The sequence below is a fragment of the Xiphias gladius genome, chromosome 18 (genome assembly GCF_016859285.1).
Source record: "Xiphias gladius isolate SHS-SW01 ecotype Sanya breed wild chromosome 18, ASM1685928v1, whole genome shotgun sequence".
In the NCBI taxonomy this organism is placed as follows: Eukaryota; Metazoa; Chordata; class Actinopteri; order Istiophoriformes; family Xiphiidae; genus Xiphias; species Xiphias gladius.
Window position 1 is genome coordinate 12,886,214 of NC_053417.1, and position 22,182 is coordinate 12,908,395.

The 22,182-nt window shown below is 40.5% G+C and overlaps 1 protein-coding gene across 3 annotated transcripts; it reads right to left on the reverse strand.

Moving 5' to 3' along the window:
- Positions 1-963: 963 nt before the first annotated feature.
- On the reverse strand, positions 964-21,877 carry pik3cd (phosphatidylinositol-4,5-bisphosphate 3-kinase, catalytic subunit delta). Of its 3 annotated transcripts, none has more exons than XM_040153137.1 (23): positions 21,644-21,877; positions 20,505-20,679; positions 19,432-19,660; positions 18,407-18,639; positions 17,890-18,066; positions 16,103-16,258; positions 15,505-15,591; positions 14,176-14,397; positions 12,140-12,236; positions 11,581-11,711; positions 11,440-11,490; positions 11,158-11,325; positions 10,016-10,137; positions 9,782-9,925; positions 9,599-9,698; positions 9,347-9,513; positions 8,724-8,833; positions 8,356-8,434; positions 8,089-8,256; positions 5,159-5,282; positions 4,601-4,746; positions 4,373-4,505; positions 964-4,273 (listed from the first exon to the last, which is right to left on the reverse strand). In XM_040153137.1, the coding sequence occupies exons 2-23, from the start codon at positions 20,643-20,645 to the stop codon at positions 4,136-4,138; spliced, it is 3,123 nt and encodes a 1,040-aa protein (XP_040009071.1). In that variant the 5' UTR covers positions 20,646-20,679; positions 21,644-21,877; the 3' UTR covers positions 964-4,135. The 3 variants fall into 3 exon arrangements, with proteins under 3 accessions (XP_040009071.1, XP_040009069.1, XP_040009070.1); XM_040153135.1 differs by having other exon boundaries at positions 15,505-15,594; XM_040153136.1 differs by lacking the exon at positions 21,644-21,877 and having other exon boundaries at positions 15,505-15,594; positions 20,505-20,857.
- Between the last annotated feature and the right edge of the window lie 305 nt (positions 21,878-22,182).

Here is a 22,182-nt window from a genome sequence, read left to right on the forward strand (position 1 = left end):
TTACGCTCAACGAGGGGCCAGTTTTTTCAGCACTGTTCAATGGCGGGGACAGTGTTTTTGTGCAGACAAAGTGGAGATGCAGGTCTGTATGATTTCAGTGTTCAGTTAAAGTATTTTATTTAAGAATAGAACAAATTTATCAAATTTTTCTGTTTTAGTAATGCAAGGGCAGCATGGCTGGATTGACCTTTAAGCAGTTGATTAATCAAGTAGATGATGGACAGAAAATTAACTGGCAACAATTTTTATATTTGATTAATTACTTTTTTTTTTTTTTTAAATCACTGGTACCAGCTTTTCAAATGTGAATATTTGGACATTTTCCCTGTTTTTTATTATAGTAAACTCAACATATTTGGGTTTTGACTATTGGTCAAAAGTTAATATGATGTTTTTTCATGATTTTATTCACTAAACATTCTATTGATTCATAAAAATAAGACATTACCTTTCTAAGTTATGTTGTTTTCTGTGTGTAATTACATGACTCACAGAAAGAAATGGGAGGAAATTTGATAACCACAACAAATGAGCAAAATATAAACTAAAACAATTCAGGTCTTGAAACTAGATTTTAACACAGAGTTCCTCTACAAAACCAGACTACAAGATTAAGGTTGAAGGATCTTTCAGAGTTGATATTGTATCTCAGTGGTTCAAATCTTCAGACAAATTTGCAGTTAACCAGTTGATGTAGACCCAAATGATATAGAGTGAACCTGGGGCTTTCGGGGCCCCTGGATGTTTTGGGCTCTTGGGGTGAGTCCCACTTTGCCCAAGTGGTAATGCAGCCTTGAAGGCCAGATTAACATTCATTAGTGAGGACTGACAGAGTTACAGCAGTTTATGTTGTTACTTATTTAACAAAAAATGTTTTGTTCTTGAAATGCATATCAATGATTATTAAGACTTGTTACATGATTGTATTTATTGGGATTTACACAAGCCTTGAATTTACATTGTTACCTACAGTAGATTTATGAAAAACTATGAAAATGATTTGGTGTAACTATAAAAGAGAAAACTTTAGCTTTCGTCGTGGGGCCAAATATTTTTGTTTAAGGGCTGGATTCGGCCCGCTACTCGCCAATCATGGCTCTACATGGTCATTAGGATCTATCATAGAACTGTATCTAAACACACATCTCAGATAATACAAAATTATTGATATTCAGCGGGGAAATATTATTTGTAGGAACTAATTTGCTTCATTGTCAAACTTTCTTCTATAATTTTAATTGTGGTTTTTGGTTTTACATTTTACAGTAGCACAAATACAGATACTTAACTTTCAGGCAATCTCACTCCTCTGTAAGGAAAGAACAACCTATGTAAATTGAAATGTTGAAATGTTCCAATATCAAACCAGGTATACCTGCTTTTTCAATGTTATATGAATCTATAGTCTACGCTAATGCTATTTCTCGTGCTCACTAGAGGAAAGCCATCAAAACAAATAATCTGAGTTTTACATATGTATGATTCATATATATGTACTCAAGTTAGACATTTCTCCCATTGAAGTATACTGTATCTGTGAACTTTGTTGCATTATTGCCAAAACAATTACAAACTGTGAACCCACTAGATGGACTTAATCACATTTGCAAAAACCACCCTGCATAATCAGAAATCAATCAGTTGGTACACACCCAAATATGGAAGCTATATTGAGTGTATTCATTAAAATTAAGAGGGGCCAAGACAGGAATATTGTGCATTTACTGATTCATAAAATGAATATTTCTGTTCAAGCTGTATAGAGATCTCACAAAAAAGGAAAGCAGGGGTGACTTTATTGGCTCTGGCCTTCATCCATGATCAGCCCACTTTTCACCAAAAAAAAAAACAAAAAAAAAACTAAGCTTACAAATGACTTAAAACTTTGAAAGCCTCAGTGAGATCTGCTGATGCAAACTTTTTATTGATTGTATGTTTCCCTCCCAACAGCAAGTGAAGCAAAGGTGAAAACAGGATGCAGATAAAGGACAGGTCTACATCAGACCTATGCTAACAGGACAATTTGTCTTTTTTAGCTGCACACATGTAAATCAGGCCTGAACCTTAAAGGATTTGTACCATTTGAAATAATTAATGAATTACAATCAATTCAAAAGGCAACAGAAGTATATTTTACAGTTTGCAAAAGTAGCCCATAAACTGAGTATACTCACTCCTCTTGGCTTAAACCAGCAGTGTTTAGCGAAGCCCACACTGTTGGACAGTGATGACCCATATTTAAAATCTATTCAACAGTGAATATTTCAGTAGTTTAAGGTATTTATGCTGTATAATCTACAGCTACACTTGCTCTTCTGTAAAAGTCATCATTCTATAGAGACTCATACAAACGGTAGAGATCATTTACATGTTATGCAAAATAAAAACGTTATGAAAAACACATTTTCTTTCATTCAACTTGCAGGACTGACGGCAGGATATACAGGATGTAAAGTAATCTGAACACCATAAAATTGAATCATCCAGCACTTGGGCTCAGTTAGACAGACAAACCGTTTTGCACAGCATTAGATATGTCAAAGTATAGAGGTGTTTGAAACTGTAAGCATGAAATCTCTCTCATGGCACCTGGCACATCAGTTCAAAAATGCAATGGAAATCACAATGCATAACTTAAATATCAGAAAACAACACACACACACTCATAAACCCACTCATACAAACACAGTCACACGCACTGCATCATCTGAGATAGTACTCATAGCCCAGAATTACAGTTTCAAAAGGGCCATGTGAACAGTACCACATTTTAAGAAACGCAACCACATGTCTATGGCTTAAACGAGTCCAGAGATTGTCTTATTTGGGTCCTACTAAAGCATGTGGTTAATATTTTGTCTGTTACTTTCACCAAACATCTATAACATCTTCACCTAGCACCTGAGATCAGTTGTTGTCCAGTTGCTAATGGCAGTCATGTCATTAATGGAATAGTTTATAATTTTGGGAGTAACTCTCTTGACAAGAATTAGACGAAAGAATCTGTACTACCTTCATATCTATCTGTTAAATACGAAGCTGGAGCCAGGAGGCGGTTAGCTTAGCTTAGCATACATACTGAAAACAGGGGGAAATAGCTAGCCTGGCTGCGTGCAAAGGTAGGGACAACATGGCTCCAGCTTCACGTTTAACGGACAAACATGAAAGTGGTATTGAACCTCTCATCTGACTCTCAGCAAGAAAGCAAATAAGCATTTTTACCAAAATGTCAAACAATTCCTTTAATGTGTAGTTGTTGTTTAATGAGGGTCTGATGGGTTTCACAGCCTGGTACACAGGGATGTTATCAAAATAAATGCCCCATTCAAAGTTATTTTCTCATCTTATAATAAACTGTAAATGTTACAATGCTTCCTGTCTACTGGCACTCCTAAAGCAACATACTGTACTTCAAGGCAATATTATACATCAATAAGGGGTACAGCAGTAAAACACATCTTTTTAAAATATTCTACATGACTTTATACAATGACTTCAAAGTTACCAGATTAAATAAAATACAATCAAATAAAATAAAAAAAAGACAAAATTGCAAAGAGGCAGTTTAAATGAGAGGAAATGTCACAGCTATCAACCATATCAAACACTTGTGGTGAAACTGCTGCCCTGTTATTGTACTCTGTGACTGATAGGTATCACCTAAAGTCATCATAAATCATCATCATTGTTTGCCGTCTGCTCCCTGCTGAGTAATGCAGTTGGTGAGATCAACTTCAGTTTCTGCTTCTGTTTCCGTGAGTCATGGGACCATTTTATGAGCAGGTGGTTTTCAAGTAGCGATTTCAGTAAATCCAAAACATACGTTTATTGTCTGTCTCAATATGTCCCCAAGGCGAAGGCGTTCTATTGTTTGATGGGAGAAAGATGACTGTGATGGATATCCCTCATTGTGAAAATATCTGTGTGCTAAAATGATGCTACATGATTATGTTATTGTCTTTGGATGCCTCCACTTAGTCATTATTTACCACAGACATGCCAGTCAGATGTAAACATTTGCTGAGTGTCCTTGAATGCCATCAATAAAGTAAAATATTTGATTGTGTTTTTTCCCTTTTATGTCCATGAGATAAAATCCATTATTTTTGGCTCATCCTCAGGTGTTCAGTGTCCGTCAAGGTCTGTTATCTTTGGCCAAGGAGTGCATCATCCAGTTGACCTTGGTCTTCCAGCTCTCTCGCAGAGCTTCGTTAAACTTCACTTTGAAATTCTTCAGTGCCTCATCTTCTGATTTACCCAAAGCTAAAGAATCCTTTTGGAAACAAGCAACCAAAACATTGTCAACGTTATTATCATCCTCATTAGCAGCAGAAGCAGCAGCAGCAGCATCATCATTAGTATCGTTGCATACCTTTAGATACTGGATGTCTTTGAAGCAGGTGAGCTCTGGCAGTCCTGCTGCCTTCATCATAGCAAAGAGGTTGACGAACAGCGTCCCGTTCCGACACAGGATCTTATAGGCCCACTCACAGTACTCCCTGAACCTGACAACATGGATGCAACAGTCATCAGTGGTCGGTTATAAAATGCGTGAACAGAATCCCAGATCAGTAAACAAACGGATACAAAGATATTCTACCTCTCAAACTTCTCACTGTTGTTTGTCCTTCCTTGCTGGATCACATGGACAAAGTCATAAGTCAAGATGAAAGGCACACGCTCCCTGTTGATCCCTAGTTTCCGCTTGAAGTTGCCCAGGAAATGCCCAAAGTCAATGTGGAACAGCTGAGGGACAAAGGTTAAAATGACTGTTAAGTAGGTTCTGAATCACTGACCACAGTCACATTTCTTAAAGACTCACTAACTGTTGAGTAACCTGAACGATTTCACTCCAAATGACCATCCAATCTGACAAAATAATCCCTGGAATTTAATTGAAAGTCACAATCAAGTATTATTAAGTTTGTTTGCTGATCGGAAACCCTATTGCAAATGTTGTCATACCAATCAGTATTACATTTTTTTAAAATGACAATTACTATCCTGTTGATTTAGGCAGCTGTAGTATGTGTTCTGCCACATACTACATTATGAAGCTGGGCACAAGTAAATTCAGGTTGAGTATTGGGTTAAAAGTACAATCCATTTCCCTCTTTATGTCTAATCAGCCCCTTGTGGTAGAAGAGGTAAACCTCACCTGTCCAGTTTCCCTGATCATGATATTGTCATTGTGACGATCTCCGATGCCCAAGACATAAGTAGCTACACAGTAGCCAGCACAGGACAGCGTGAATTCTTCTATTGCTTGATCAAGTTTGTCCCTGGTGACAAAAAGGGTCAAAAAACAAGGACAGCCTGCATAAGTACTATACAAACACACGCACACCATTCAGTCACAAAGCAGGTTTGCCTTACTGCTATATGAAATATTCACAGAGGAGTTCCTGTGGCAAATTAATGATTGACTCACGTCCTTTCCCGGTCTAGATGTGCATGGGGTTCACCGTGTTAAGCTTTTACTAATTTTCTCCACGCTCCATTTCGGTGTGCTGCAGCATTTCAAGCTAATTTCTGTCGTGCAGTCGGCTGAACCCGTCTTGCCAACGTGGAGTAAAAAGGATTATTCATTACATCAAATGCTTCTCCTTCTTCAAGGAGCTTTTACAATAGACAAGGCCTTCAGACTGTCTGGCACCAAATAAAAATCTACCCTCCTTTAATTTGCTAAATGTTGCGGTCTCACAGTGCTGCACACAATACATATTTTGAAATGAGCAATTCAGACCACTGAATTGCTCATTTCATACTATCTATATCCAGATATACAGATATTCCAGAGAGCATTTCTTTCAACAGAAAACTTAAATGCCCCCATAATAAATGGAAAAAAATTATTTTCTCCACAGTGTGAATAATCAGTGTACCTGATTGTTACCAACTAAAGCCACAGTGTATTATGCTTGTAGTATGTAGTTTGCTGAAACAATACAATTTAATTGAACTGAATTTTTTAGTTACTGCATTCAGTTCCATGAAAAAATCAAAATCTGTAAAAGTGCCTTGTAGTCTTGACATGACATTAAAGCCGCTACCTATATTATATATTAACTATAACTACTACATATCTGGAAACAATTTAGGAAACAATTTATTTTAACCCCCCATTTAGCATTCATAAGAACTGTATAAACATTTAATTAATGGTTCATAACACACTATAATGTAGTTGCTAATAAATATAAAGACCCTTTTAAGTGTTAAATAGTGTACAGTATTTGTTGACAATTATAACTTCTCGGCAGTGGATCTTCTTCCTCCAGGCGATCTAGTCTCTCCTCTTGTCTCTCTCGCTAAGAGATGTGTGCATGTTGCCCTAGTCTCTCTCTCCCTCTGAGCGTTTGTCTTCCTCTCCCCTTTTTGTGCGAGTGATTTGCTTCGGTTTGCCTCTTGTGTGTTTGTGTAGTCTGTCCTCTTTCCAGGTCTTCATGGAGGAGAGGAGGTAATGTATCTCAGGCCCCATCTGTTTGGCAGCACCTGGGTCATTTTCCTCATATATCTTTACAATCTATAATGTTGTCATCCTGATTGTCCATACTGTAAATCTACTTTGTGCTCTATCCTGTACACACAACGTCTATTGTATGTCAGTCCATCCTGATAGTTTCTTCCGCTTTTTCCCCCTGGCTTTTCCTGATCTGATTTGAAGGTCTAAGGACAGAGGGTGTCATATGCTGTATAGACTGTTAAGCCCTTGAGACAAATTTGTGATTTTTCACATTGGGCTATATAAAAACAATTTTACTTGACTTGATTATGAAGACTTATTTTATATTATTACAACTGTGTTTTACTATAATGTCATTCATGATCTGTTTATACATCTGCTTCCACTTATTGACGCCTCACAGGAGGAGTTATAGTGCTTAACAAAGACATTTTTCTTTATATCTGCTTCAGACTATATGATAGTCTCTTATAGAACTTTAATTAACTGTTTATATACTGTTTATGTCAAACAGTAAAGCTTTACCACATATTATATATGTATGTGTAGTGGACATCCTCTCTATACTGATGAGCTTGACGAGTTGTGCCTATCTTAGTCAACAAAACAGAGCCAGTGCACTATATATGATGCACTTAACACCTTCACTGTGTTTCAGTTCCCCACGATATCAAAATAGTTGAAGTGCTAGCATTAGCGCACTTTTTTCACACATCTTGCAATGCATTTGGACACAACATCAGTGATGTAGCTGTATATAAGAAATCAATATAATTTACCGCTTATTACTAACAGTAAATGAAAGAAGTTGAGCCTAGAGAGACGTTGATCACAACAGATTTTGGAGTGTTAATACCAATTTCAAATATAAAAACTTTGCACATGGCAAGCACAAAATGTGTTTCTACAGTTTTAATACCTTTGTTTTTCGAAATTTCTACACACACCGCCAATTTGTTATTCATGTTATGTCAAGTATTTATTTTTTTTTTAATTTTGACTATCAAAAGGAGGTAGTAGGGATGCAACAGGAGCTAAAGAATCAGAAAAGAGGGATGGTGTGGAACAATTGCTGGCTGGACCCCTAGGGCCATCAGGGTGCCCTCTAGCTCATCCATTTCTCTTGTGCATAACATTGTGGGATAATCACATCCCTCAGAACTCAAAAACATTCTTCATAGTGGCCTTCTTAAGCAAACTTTGATTCTACATTTTCTCAGGGTGAACACACCACACACTAACAAAACATGACTAGAACTAGTGTAACATATGTATTTGGGCCACAGCTCATGGCAGAGCAGCCTCGGGAGCAGTGAGCGACCCCCCCCCCCCAAGAGGAGCTGGGGAAGGTCAATGGGGAAAGGGCCATTTGGGCATCTTTGCTTGCCCTGTTGCATCTGTGAAACTGATCATGATAAACAATTCCAAAAATGAATGGATGGATAAAACTCTGTCGCTTTAAACATTTCTTGCTGTGCATGTTTTTGACGCAGTGCTGGGTTCTCGGGGTAAAAGATGCTCATTACTTCTACAGAGATCAGAACAGTATCTTATCAGTAGAAGATGACATTTTGAGGCTTCCAAATAGTAACCATTGTGTCAAAGTAGTGTATCATACTCACTCAGGATTCTTGGATTTGAGCCAGTTGAGCAGGGCATCCTTGTTGAAGGCAGCGGTGGCGGCACTGTTACTGCTGTTGCGCTGGATATTGGCGATGGTGTCAGAGTTCTTCACTACCTCGATGAGCCCCATCTTGTTCCCAGTGGACAAGCAGCCATATGGGATCATCCTGTGGGTGCGCGCCGAAATTGACAGTATTAGGTTGGTGTAGAAGATCTCCTTGTGCAAAAACATCAACAGCTGCTGCAAACAACTGCTCCCACTGTACCTGAGATCAAGGCCTTCTTTCTTCCATAAAGTCTCCATGAGCTGGATCATCTGGAGGGTCAACATGTCTTGTCGAAGATCTAAAGGTGACGAGTGAAAGTTAAAAAAAAATTCATTCACTTAAATTTCATGCTAATTATCTCCCTTGCGCTGTTTGTCTTCTAACCTTTCTCTTTGTGAATTTAGGGCACGTCCCTTTCCAAACCAGCTGGGTATGTTTATCTCTCAGGTACACTGTGATGTACAACCAGGTATTTTAACTCTTTACTGTATCCCTTTTGTGCTAAACTAAACTCCAGCTTAAATGAGAACTGTGTGGCTACTGTATGTTTATGTGTGGCGAAGAATTCAAATTTTCTTGTCTCTCACCGTCTCCATTCTTGAAGATTATGCCCACCATGTCTCCTTGAGCCCAGGGGTTCTTATACATCAGCCAGAGCGGCTTCATCTTGGAGTCCATAAACCTGCACTTATCTGCACTGTAAGAGTAAATACACTCAATGAACACATAATCATCTTAACAGTATGTCAGGTTTATAGACTGAGGACAAGATGTACTTTGGACTTGCTTGTTTTTATAAAACATGGGGCCACTATTAGTTTGTTAGAGGCATTTCAAACGTTAAGAAAAAGGCAATATTTTTCCACTGCAAACAAGCTAACAGCCTATATTATAAAAAAATAACCGAGGGGTTAGGGAAAGAAAAGCAAAAGATGGCACCATCCTAACCTATAAGGTGTCCCACAGTCAGAAACAAGTGTAAAATTGTTTATCCTTTGAATTAAAATAAAAACTTCAGTGGAGCTGTGTCAATTAAGTGTCAATTTTCCAACATGTTACACAAATGTATTGTTGTGTAAGTCAATAATATTAACCCAGAAAAGGATCAGAAATGCCCCAGAAAATTAAATTGAGGCAAAAAATTCAACTGGCAAAAACGATTATCCTGCAGCGTTTGTGTGTGTGTGTCTACTGTGTGTCTAGCACTAACCAGATCTCAGCGAGGATGATGCTGGGGTTGAGTGGTGACAGCAGGTCTGACAGCGCCTCCATGTAGGACTCCTGTCTGATACACAGCTTCAGGTCCTCTGCTATCATCTTCTGGGAGCCCGATTTGACAAAGTCACTCAGGGCCTTCATTTTGCCAAGAGCCTCATTCTGTGTGGCAGAGACTGATATTTAATACGAAAAAAAATACACTCATTTCAGAGCTTGAAATCAGTGTATAACCGTTTGAGATTACCTGTTTGGATAAGAACTTGATGTGGTGGATGTTCCCCCTGCAGTAGGCCTCCAGAATCAGGCCAAAACGCAAAGTCACAGACGCCACGTGAATCTCTGACCTATGATGAACACAACTTCTCCCGTCAAACAAAAGGCTGCAAATGCACTTGGATCTTGTGTTTTCTGCAGAGCTGCGTCTCACCTGAGATGCCAAAACAGAAAGTGTCCTATCCTCCTGTTGGACAAAGCCCTCTCTAGCAGGAAAGTAGTGAGGTCACAGTCTAGGTAGGACTCATACTTCAGGACCTGGACCAGCTGGATTAAATACTGTAGCAGTTCATCATCACTGTGTGCAGAGAAAATGGTCCATAAATTATTATGCTATTAAAACTAGAAATACAAAATGTCTTGGATATAAAAACAAATATCCGTGTACCTGAGCTTCCTCAGGCATCTGACAGTGAAAGAACGGACCGCTGGGTCGGGAAAACTGTAGTCTAAGAGCTCCAAGGCATGGATGGCAGGGAGGTCTGGCCAGTTCCTCAGCAGACTCACCATCTGAGGAGAATCAAATGATCTTTTTTTTTAAAACATGATGAGAACAATTAAATCTCTGATGAGTAAAATGAGAGATTAAACCTTTCATGAGTAATTTAATTTACTGTATTTTTTGATTCAAAAATTTCCAAGAGCTTCACTGCTTGGTAGTACTGAAAACATTAAGAAGCCACTACTTTGATAATTGGTTTGTCGCACTGTTTAAGTCATTTATCAGGCAAAAATGCTATACATTTGCTGGTTTCAGTTTTCTCCAGTGTGACGATATGCTGCTTTTCTGTGATTTACACCATCCTTGATTAAATATCTTTGGATTTTGGACTGTTGGTTGGACAAAATGAGCAATTTGAGGATTGTCATTGTGCATTCTCAGAAAGGTGATGTGCATTTTTAGTATTTTAGCCATGCTAGCGACGTGGCCCTAGTGCTGGTCTAGCTCTGGTCCAGATTGAAATATCTCAAAACCTTTTTTCAAAACTTTTTTGCACAGGCATTTGTCATCCTCAGAGGATGTATCCTACTGACTCTGGTCATCCCCTGATTTTCACCCTACCGTCTGCATGTGTTAATTAGGAAATGTTAGCATGCTAACACGCTAAACTAAGATAGTGAACATAGTAAACATTATATAGCATCTGCTTAACATTAAGCATGTTAGCGTTGTCATTGAGAGCATATTACTATCCTAACATTAGTATTAAGCTCAAAGCACTAGCATGGCTATTTTCTAAAATTTTATAAACTAAATCAACCGAATCAACCATTAGCTGCAGTCCTGCTTGTGGACATGAAAGACACTGATCAAATGTGAAATATTTGAAATTACTAAACATCAAGCACGTCAAGTAATTTAGCAGAAAATAAATGAATATTTCTGTACATTGTGAGGATTTAAATCTATTTTGGACATTTTCTAGGTGTTTTGTGTTTTGTGTGTTTGGCCAGAGCTGTATACAGACACCTGAGAAACACAAAATTGATCACAGTGGGGAAATTCTCCACCATAATCTCCATTTATACCTGAACTACGTCCTCTCGCTTATTCCACTTGGTGATGAGGAGCAGCTTGGACAGATTTTCTGGATAATGGTCACGGACTTCGGCACGGAGCTTCCACAGGAGTTCCTTCTCATCCTCGAAAAACTCGGTGTAGTTTTTGTTGTCCATGATTTCTTTTAGTTTCATGTACTACAGAGAATAACCCCCAAAACAAATTCATAAAAATGTGTGGTCAGCAACAAACAGCTGCTATTTTTTTTAACTGTATGAGAACTGTAAGATGTGAGATGTAGAAAGTGTTACCTCTTCTTTAGTGGCAATAACTGCATCACCATTCCTCTGTATGTCACTTATCTGAAAACAGATGAGGGTTTTTTTTTGACTGACACAATTACAAATCCAAATATCAGTATGCACTCAAATTAGCCTCTTGGTTATAAGAACCTTGTCAAGCGGCGGGTAATAAAGAGGATGTGGTCGGATGTTGGGGAAACGAATGAGGAGTCCCGCAGCACTATCCACGTTGGGGTTCTTCTCGACTGTTCCCATGGGGTTCAACAGGTCACTTTTGTCATCTGCGATAAAAATGTCATATATGAAATGCGCCATTTGGTAGATGCTTTCATCCACTTACTGTACAGTATTTTGTGTACAATTTCATAGTGATATCACTCTCTAAAAGTGCACTGCGTGTTAAACATACTGCTCTTCCGAACCGCAGAAAAAAATAAAATCTTTTTACGCCACAGACAAAGTGAATAAACATGTAGCGCCACTTTACAACCGAGCTTCTGACACCAACAAACAACAGCCATTTCCAGGTCTTAAAAAGCCAATTTTGCGCATTAGCAAACACATCATTTCTGAACTTGTGGGGCTTTGATGGCGCCACATGTCACTTTCAGCCCTCACTATGTGCTCCAAGGCGCTGCGGAGGAGTCTGTGAACATGCAAGGTGTTTTTGAAGTGGAGGAAATGTAAGAAGAGGCAAGGCTGAAAGTACCTGGAACAGATGGCCATGTGGACAAGAGGAACTCCCCAGTCTTTAGCTGGTCCTTGTAGTCGAACACCATGGTGTTTACCCAGGCTATGGGACAATCCTGAAAGGAGAGAGAGAGAGGGACGGGGGGGGGGGGGTTTAGTGATTTGCTTTACAGACCATCTGCAAGCAGTAAAATCATGGAAATGGTGTTAGGGTCTTTGAGACTGATCTATTTCAACATCACTCTGCTTTTTTAAGCTCTTTTCCTAAATGTCTAAAAACTAAAAATATAACCATTACATAACCGTATTTGAAACATCCAAAAGATATACTGTAGATTCTTCAAAGATAAAGCCTTTTCATCAATCAATCTTTGAATTATTAACTCTCTCTTGTGCAACATATGCTTTGTTTTTGTAGGTTCATTTAAATTCAAATCAAACAGCATTAAGACAGCTTTTATATTTTAATGACATGCATTTTAGAGCGTCTTCGTGAAAACTTTTCCTTTATCATTTTTCATGTTGAATAATAATCTGTAAAGCAAAGAACTTTGCAGCTTCTCGTAAAAAAAAATTACATGAGTGATACTATATTTATAACTGTTTTGAGGCAGAAAAAACAGAAAAAATAGAAAAGTTCCAGGCAATGATCAGAAGAAAAATAACTTGACCATCTAATGTGTTGAAAACAAAACAAACACATTTGGGCTGAAAAAAGGCCAGTGAAAAAAAAGAGGCGATACGTGTAACAAGACTGGCTAAAATAGCTCAACTTCAGTCTATCTTTCTTCCGTCTGGCTCAGGACTTCTCCTCCGGGCAAAAGAAGAGAGAAGTGGCTCCGAAAGCAGAAGTGGCCTCAATGCCCAGAGAACACACCTGGGCACCATGTTGTTCTGCCCAAACATGGTGCCCAAAGCCGCTGCAACACATCAAAACAAAAGATCCTGAGACCACTGCCACAGAAAAAGGGGAATTAGTTGTTGTTCACTGTACTTCTCAGTGTACAGCGAGCAGGTGTGTGAAGGCTCTTTCCAGTGTAGTCTCACAGTGTAGTGCGTTGAAGATGAATGCATAAAACAGGATTAAAATGGATTTCTGTCAATCGACTAATCAATTCAGCACTAAATATAATATTTGTTCTACAGGTTCTAAATGTAGGCTATCGTTATTGTTGAATTAGACATTATTAACATTAGTGTCTATAGCTGGCTCTCCATGGTTTTGAATTCGGTTTCATGCGTATTTGTCTCACAGAACTCACACTGTCTGTAATGATGTTACCAAATCGGCCTTCCTTGTAATAACTTGGGATGCCACAAAGTTCCATTCTTGGTAAATTATAAGTTACATAGAATAAACTGTTTCTGAAACAGAGATGTATAGCATCTATTTTATGCTGATTACACAGTCTTGTACATATTTGACTTCAATCTACCTATGTTAGCCGCAACACTTTGATAACCAAATTTGAGGGATCCTTGCTATATATTGTATTTCTTTGTTTTCTATTGTGATCAGATTTGCTGCAATATAGTACAGTATTTGGCACAAAACATGAAATATGGGTTCCGCTCTAGGTAAGAGACTTTTATCTAAATTGGGCCCTTGAGAAAAAAAGCAGTGGCAGAAAATTGCTTTGCAATGTTTTAGGCCTCCACTCTAAACTGTCCCCAGTACATGGCTTTAAGTCGAGGAAATTGAAAGGTATAAAGCTCTGTGGGCTGCAACTACCAATGGTGACAGTGAAGATGAATTTAGAATTCCTTGAAAATGTTTGCCAATTCCTTCCTTCCTTGGAGTGATGTACAGATAAAAGGGCTGAAGCGGATGAAATGTTAACCGCAGCCTTGCCACTGAACACACTTGCACAACCAGACGCAGCAGCAAAACACACCCACACAGCTCACACTGACTACACACCGTACACACTAGAGAGGAAACAGATCTGTTTTTGCTTGCTAACAAATTCATACTCACCAGCCCCAACACTCGCCCGCTCAATCATAAGTTGTACACTAAGGCACGAAAACGCCACGAGTTTCTGCCGGACTCACCGCTTTCTTATTCTTCTTTTTGGTGCCGCGGGGTTTCTTGGTTTTCTCGATGACAGCATAGAGCGCAAAGCACAGGCGGCTCATGCGAGGCAGGTCGGCCACATTTATGTCAAACTCCAGCTTTTGATCCCACAGCGGCTCAGAACTCACTGTCACCTCCGAGCTTGTCACCACCTTACAGAGCAGTTCGCTGCCATGGAACAGACCGGCCTGAACCACAAGCTGGAGGGGAAACACACATACACAGTAGTGATTAGATGAAGGTATGACATGTGGTTTGGAAGCTGAAGATTTTAGCACGTCTGTGAGGAAGATTGTTTGTGGAAGATGTACAGACTTCAAAAGATGATTCAGAGTTTCCTGTGTCACTCAGGCTATGAGTCAAAGGGTCTATATATTCAAAACGTAAACAGGTTGTGATGACTTTCAGTGCTATGCAGAATCCACCAAAATAGATTAACAACCACAAAGAGTCAAAATTCACTATTTGGCAACCATTAAGATCCTGCCTTTTGCCAAATCAAGATTGTCTGAATCTATATTAACAAAATATATGAGTGACTACCCCCCCCCCCCCAGGGTGTGTTTTCAAACCTGTGCCTGCCAACTGCAGACATGACAGATAATTATGTGACAGGACAAATTTGCCATGAGTCATGATGTGCTCTAAGGCAGCAGGCGGAAGTGCACTTAAACTTAATAACCCAACTAAACAGTAACATAGTTAGTTATGAAACTGAATCACAAACGCAGACACACATTAACTGAGTTCCCTACTTGTCTTCTCACTCTTTTTCTCATTTGTCAAATTGGTAGACAGAAAAAAAACGAAAAATGACATGGAAAAAACAAAGAGAACAAATAGGAATATGGAGTGTGAGTGGATATTTATACATGTTTAGTTTTTAGCAAATCATTTTAAGAGGAAACCTTTCAATTTTAAGAAACACTTAAAATACACAAATTTCAACATAGGTCAGGGCCCGATCTGCAATAGTAACAAAATGCATGCATCACTTTCGAAAAAGTAAGTGCATTGAAAGCAAGGGAGGGAAAGACAGCATGAAGTCTTTCTTTTTTCTTAGAATCTAGGCCTCAGAATGAGACGTAAAAACCAGATAGGCCCTCCCCACTTCCTGTTTTGAAGTTTTAACCAACCGCCTTGATGAATTATGGGAAACGTGTGGTCTGCACCATGTGACCCCCTTTATCATTTACATGTCAAATCCGCTGTTTCCTACAACTGAAATTAAGATATTGGTAAACAAGTGAATGCCACATTTCATTGAGCAGCAAAGTGAGAGAAACCCACGCAAAAACCACACCAACCTTCATTCCTTCATCTGCATTGACTCGGCTGCCCTGCAGCAGGTGAATGTAGAAAGGCTCATTGATGGACCAAAGAGAGGAGGTATTCTGCTGTAAGAAAGGAGTCAGAGGAGAGGAGAATATTCTTTTCCCTCCCGTTCTTTACATTAAACTTGTATTAATAGCATTCACTTGAGTCCAAAGAAACAGTTGCTACAATTTCCTGTTTGAAAATGTGTCAAAAGATAGATGTACACTTTCAAAAGAAAGTTAAAAAAGGGAACAAGCGTTGTACCTGGAAGAAATTCACAGAAAGCTCTGTCTGAAAACTATGTAACTGTAAAGTTGTTTACTGCTTATATTTCTGATGTATTTCTGATGTGTGAATCACTTTTGATAAAAGCTTAAAAATACACAATATATAACATTTTCAGTGCAGTTCCAAAAAAATATATATATACACACACAACCACACACACACACACACACACAAACCTACAAACACACACATATATGTACAGCCTAGGCCTGTGTAGGAACAACTTTGGTGAGGAGAGAGAAAAAGGGAGAGAAGGCTGCTCTGTCAGTGAAAGACAACAGCTGTCCGCTGACCTCTTACCTTCTTCAGGGGCAGTGGAGGAGGTTTGGAATAAGAGCGACTCTTGTATACCTGGCTACACATTCTGCCCTGTTCTTCCTGATGCTTGCTGATGGTGGAGTGATGCACCATGGTTAGATGTGGGTTTTGGACATTTCTCAAACACGAGAAAATGTACTAGGGGGAAAAAAGAGACAGAGATAGACAACGGGAGGGGGCGGGGGTTACGAAGAGATTTTTTTGTTTACTGGTACAGCCATCAGTCAGTTCACTCACAGATATTTCCCAGTGTTCTGATAGCACTGGTTAACTCCTGGAGGCTGTTCATTTGCTGCAGGTTAATGTAGTCGAAATCTCATTATGTGTGGATGGATGCAGTTCCTTTCTGCAGGGCTGCTAGACAGATATGAGTCACCCCTGCAGGTAGCTGGAGTTTCAAAATCAACAGTGGAGTCTCCTGCCACCAAAACCTCGACTCACCACTCTTGTTCTGACAATTATTTCAGCTATTATGGACCACCTGCACGGGGCTACAGCACCGAAGAGAATGCCATCCGCATCCACTGAAAAAAATAACAGCTCTAGTGTCTACAAAAAGTATTCAGTATTGTTGGGCTTTTTCATCTTTTTCATTTTACAACGCTGAGACACGGTGAATTAGTAATTAAGCATTTTGACAAATCAAAAGAAAGGAATCTTTAATATCAAAGTTAAAAAAAAAAATCTAATTTATCTAAATAAAATTAAATTAATTGATTGTAGAAGTTTTAACAGTTTGATTTGATAATTGATTGCTTGAGTGTTAACCTGCTTACAATGACAAATTTAAAAATCACCAAGTCCCAAGTGATTTGTGAGTGGTTAAAAAATGGGATGGTTTTAAATCTGTCTAGAACAAATATCCTCCAAAACTGAACGTCCACATCAGAAGGCCATAAACGAGGGAGGCCCCCAGTTCATTTGTGAGTTGCATCGTCACAGCAAAAGCGAGACAGTGTAGGGAAAAAAAAAAATATATCACACGACATTTGGATTAATCTTTGCCTGGAGGCATGTGGGAGCCTCTGAAACAAAGCGGAGGACGATTTTAGCTTTGTGCTAATCGCCGTTTGGCACAAGCAAAACACCACGCATGAGTAAAAACACTCCATCACAGCCATGAAGCATTGTGGTGGCAGCCTCATGCTGTGGGGGATGCTTCTCTGCAGCGGACCTGGAAGGCTTGTGAGGGTAGAAGGTAAAATGAAGGCAGGAAAATACGAAAATATTATGGAGGAAAACTGGCTTCAGTCTGGAAGAGACCTGAGTCTTGGGAGACTATTTATTTTGCAGCAAGACAACAACCCCAAACATAAAGCTACACGGAAATGGCTTCAAAACAACAATGCTGATGTCCAAAAGTCCAAATTCAGAGTTTGTAGTAGCTCTTCTACATACCTCTTCATTCAGTTGCAACTCATGCAACTTGACCATTCTTGAGCAGTATGGCAAAGAAGAATGAGGCCAAATTGAAGAGTCCGAATGAGCAAAGCTGTTATCCTTATAGACTCAAGGCGCCTCTCTGCTTCATGTTGGCGTTAAGGGGGTGAAGACTTATACAATCGGCAAGTTTTTGTTTTATACGTGTACTAAAGTCAGGTTCATTTGGAAAGGTTTGTTTTCAGATGGACACTGAACCTTCTGTTAGTCAGAGTCAAAAAACCCAATTAAAACCACTGAGATTTAAAGGAAAACAATAAAATATGAACAAAACAATAGAGTATAAAAAGGCAGCTCTACTCAAAGAGGGTGTTTTTGCAGTCACTTACTTTGAACTGGCACAGGGGATGATTCCCATAGATGAACTCCCACCTCCCGTTGACCTGTAAGGTGTAGTCCTCGGGCTCCTGTCGCACTGAGCGAAAGACGGTGGCCTTCTTCTTTAGGGCGCTCCTCATCAGAGCCACTGGGTGGTCCTGAGGATCCAGCTGCAGCATGAAGCTTTCCTGTAAGAGCAACAGGACAACATGACTCAGATAAAGGTGCCAGATTTACAGAAAAACATTCAAAAATGTAGCTTTCAAATCTGTGGACTGTTTTCCCGAGTGATGTTTTGAAGGTGGTGTTTGTGGTGTGGGAGGGGGATTTCCAAAGGTGCTCACATTTACTTAACATCCTCCACAATTTGTCTACACAAGGTGGAACTGCAGTTTTTCCAATCAAAGCTGTTGTGCTCTTTGTGGGGTTCCCTACTGCTGCCCCATCGTACTATAAGATTCGATTTGATTTGTCTTAGCAACTTTCAAAAATATGACTCATAAAAACGACAACAGCAGATCAACTCACATCGCAAGCCTCAAACTTGACGTTAATGAAAATCTTCTTGGTGTTTTTCGACTTCGCACACCCACTCTGCGGCAGAGAGCAGCACGGCTCCAGGTCACATGGGAAGCTGTACTCCATCCACTGCTGCCAGGGCAACATCTGCCGCTCCTGAGCCTTCTCTTCGCAAAACGTGCGCATCTTAGTCCGAAACTCATTCACCTCGTGGTTCTTCTGGGCCTCGAACTCATGCAGACCTGAAAAATTATCGTTATCAACACGTCATAAAATACAAGTCTTGAACAGTGAGAGGAACACTTTTCTCAATGTAAAAAAGATTTTGTTCGTACAAAGCTTGCCAACGGCTCAGAAAGAATAGCGGTCATTTGATTTCCGCCAAAGGTTTTTAACTTATCCAGCCCAGACCTCCGATTCTCTGTTGCATCTTTTTGTCAACCATTCAAATAATGCTGCTGCTGTGCTTGCCGCAGTGGGGTTAAGAATGGCGGCCGGCACTTTTGCTGTGCCAAAGCCTGAAAAAGTGGCAGCAGTAAAATTGCCAGGAAAATGGTACAGGTTGCTATTAGCTGACCTACAGAAATGACAGTCCTTAAAACAAAGCGTTAACTGCTCCTAGCAACCGCTGCCACGGCTCCCCTGTGACCTGGAAATGATGATGGATATTTCAGCCTCTGCTGAGTGGAACACGATATCAGACTGGATAATGAAGTGAAAGGAAACGGCAACCCAGTCTGAGACTGCCATTTCATTTCACTTCATAACTGTTTTCAATATATTTATCAATTACTTTGTCCGAATCACTGAGAAAATTTGAGATGTGCACAGTAATTCAGCGAACTCGAACCAGGCCAGAGCAGCTCAGGCTCTGAGAAGAATGTACACGACAAAACTCCCGTCTTCTTTTTGATGATGACATTAGACTGCATCTTATCATATACCTAGAAACTGCACAACAAAATACCACCAACCATCAAAACCACTGTGACTCTAATACCAGGCTGGCTCTATCAGAGGGGGATGCTGCTTACCTTTGCCAATTAGCAGGCTGATTTGGGTGTTGGTGAGTTTCTCCACTCGGTCGCCCTCCCTCGCCACCAGCCTCAGAACACACATGAAGGGCCTCACGTCGCTGATGCGCCTCGATTCTTCCTCCAGTTCCTCCCTCTCTGCTGTCTGGTTAATGCAGGTGAAGACGTACGCGTCGGGGTCACCCAGTGCGCTGAAAAGGGCCTCGCTTCTGGCATTTCTCCAAACCATCTGAAACAAGCCGCGACAGCCGTACGTGAGTTTGAGAGCACAGTCTTTAGGGCCTGAAGTGTACAGTGAGTAAACTGTATGCCTGAGGGGTCATGTAAAAGCATGCTTTATCGAACAACGGGGATTCGAAACACCTCAACCAGTGTTACGATTTCCATTTTCAAAAGAAATACAAAACTGTCAACTAAAGTGCTGCTGAAGAATAACATATTTCCCAACCCTCTGATTTGTCTAATTAAATTAATGAGATCAAATGATAACCTATTGTGCAAAAAAAAAATGACCCTGGCAGTTTTTGAACATTTTCTAAAATTCCGTGGGAATTACCCAGACTGGAAAGACATTTAATCTCTTAATCATCTTAACAGCTTCCAAGAGAATCATTACTTAACGCAGCTAAATCAAACAGCCTGAAGTGGCAGAACTGTTGGCATAGAAACTGGCACGTTCACATTTAACAACAGATCTGCTTCAGCAGAGAGCTGGCTGCGTATACCGAGGAGGAAAGCTGTAGCTCTGTAGTTGCATCAAAATTTCAAGACGGATCAGAAGCACAGGCAAGCACTGTTCAGACTGTGCGGTGTTTTAATAAGTTGAATGCCTGAGTGAAGTATTAGGTCAACCAGTTTGTTTAAAGGCGTACTGAGTAAATATCGTAAATAACGGCAGCATTTTGCATCTGTGCTCATTCAATTACAATCTATTAGAAATACAGTGCTATGTTAAAATAGATAAATATGCAGTTTATGATTAGATGATATATCATGTCTGAGTGGGAAATCAAAGTGGAAATGATCTTTAAAAGCAGTTATTGATGAATACGTGGGGATGTGAACAGACGCACTTTTTTGATGCTTCTGATGGTGTCGTTCCGAGACACAAGGAATTTGAGGAAGATCCCAGTAGGCAGCAGGAAGTCCATCATGATCTCCTGGACGTCCTCCTGCTCCCATTCCTCCTGCATCCCATACTTCCCCGGGGGCATGGTGACGGCCTCTCATTTACCGTCAGCTCCTCCGCTGCTCACCGGAACACAAGCCAGCCGTCCACACAGAGGAAAACACAGCCGGGGTTAATGTTCCCTCTATTAACATGTGTTACCGTGCATGCATGGGTGCAGCATGTTAGCTGGTGTGACACTGTGTTTTTCTCGTTTGTCCCTAAAAAACCATGAATCCCACAGCCTCACAAGGCCGTTGTTTGAAATCATAAAGGGCAAGCAGAGTGTGTGTGACATGAAGGAATGACGTGACTGATAAACAGCAGCCTGTAGCTGCCTGCGCCAGATCCCTTCTCCAGCTCCTCCGTGCTCTGCCAACGCGGGCCACTTCAATGCATTCGTAAGAACATATAATAAATAAGATACTGGGTAGTAAACCCAGACAGTGGTGTTGAGACCTTGTTTGTGTTTCTGGAGCGCCGCTGTCGGTTCACAATGTGCAGTTTGATGCCTTCGGTGCACAGACTTAATTCGTACACCTCCACCTTAACAGACTTGAGTGTTGTGTCAGTGAGAAGTGCAGCCATTTCTCAGGGGTCAAATGAGGTTACGGCGCACTGCAAGGAACTTCGATGGACTGAACTGTGAACACTCCAAAAAAATACTGATCGTTTTGGGAGTTTGATGTTCTGCTATTCAGCTGACTGTGTGGACAGAAAACAGTAAATGTCGAGTGTAATTCTCAGTAGATTTTCTTAAAGTAATTCTAGACTATTGATTTTGGTAAGAGGAAACTTGTGCTGTGGGAGCTGGACTGTCTGTAGCTCGGTGTCAAATTGTAGGCTGACTTACACCTGTATAGGAAAAATGTATTTCTGTGAATTAATCTTTGAATCCCCGCAGTAAATGCAAAACATCTTTGAAATCAGCACCGGGAAACGACAACAGACGGCACACACACAGCAACGGTCCCCTATCAAGCGTGATACTGTTCTGTCAGAGGAAAAACTTGGTCAAAAATCATGGCGAAAAGCCTCGTCAACCTGTTAGCGCAGACACTCCGCCGGTCAGCTCCACCGCACGGTCATCTCCTCGTGGTCTCAATCCAGCGGAGATGGAGGCTGCAGCATCCACGGGGACATGTCCCTGCCCCGGCGGCTGTAGGCTGCGGATCGATCCGACGAGTCGGGCGAGGTGTCGGAAATCCAGCTCACACGAGCGGCGCGCTCTCACGGCTCAACGCGAAGCGGAGGAGTGTCTCCCTGCGTCGGACAAGTGCGCTGTCATCCGCACGGCGATGTTGTTGCACTGACTGACCCGGACTGAGCGGCTGCGCTCTGCCTCCTCTCCAGCCCCCCCCACCCCCCTCCCGCTCCCCCCCGCGGGCCAAGGGACCGTCCGCCAAAAGTTTACGTCGCGCGAAGTGAAAGTACATCTCTCTGTCTCTCTTTCTAACTCCCGCCCTCCGCCTCCCTCTTTAATACATCTACATGAAGAGTTGGGTTTTTTTCGTTTGGTTTTATTGTTTTTAAGTGTGACTAACCCCCTATTTATTTTCATTTATATGCACGCAGCTGTAGTA

Coding starts and splice junctions, on each gene's coding strand:
- pik3cd (XM_040153135.1), bottom strand. CDS start 20,645: ATGCCCCCGGGGAAGTATGGGATGCAGGAGGAATGGGAGCAGGAGGAC. Junction 14,398..15,504: donor ATGCAGATGAAGGAATGAAG/GTTGGTGTGGTT, acceptor TTTCCCCTCCAG/CTTGTGGTTCAGGCCGGTCT. Junction 9,514..9,598: donor TCAAGTTCTTATCCAAACAG/GTAATCTCAAAC, acceptor TCTGCCACACAG/AATGAGGCTCTTGGCAAAAT.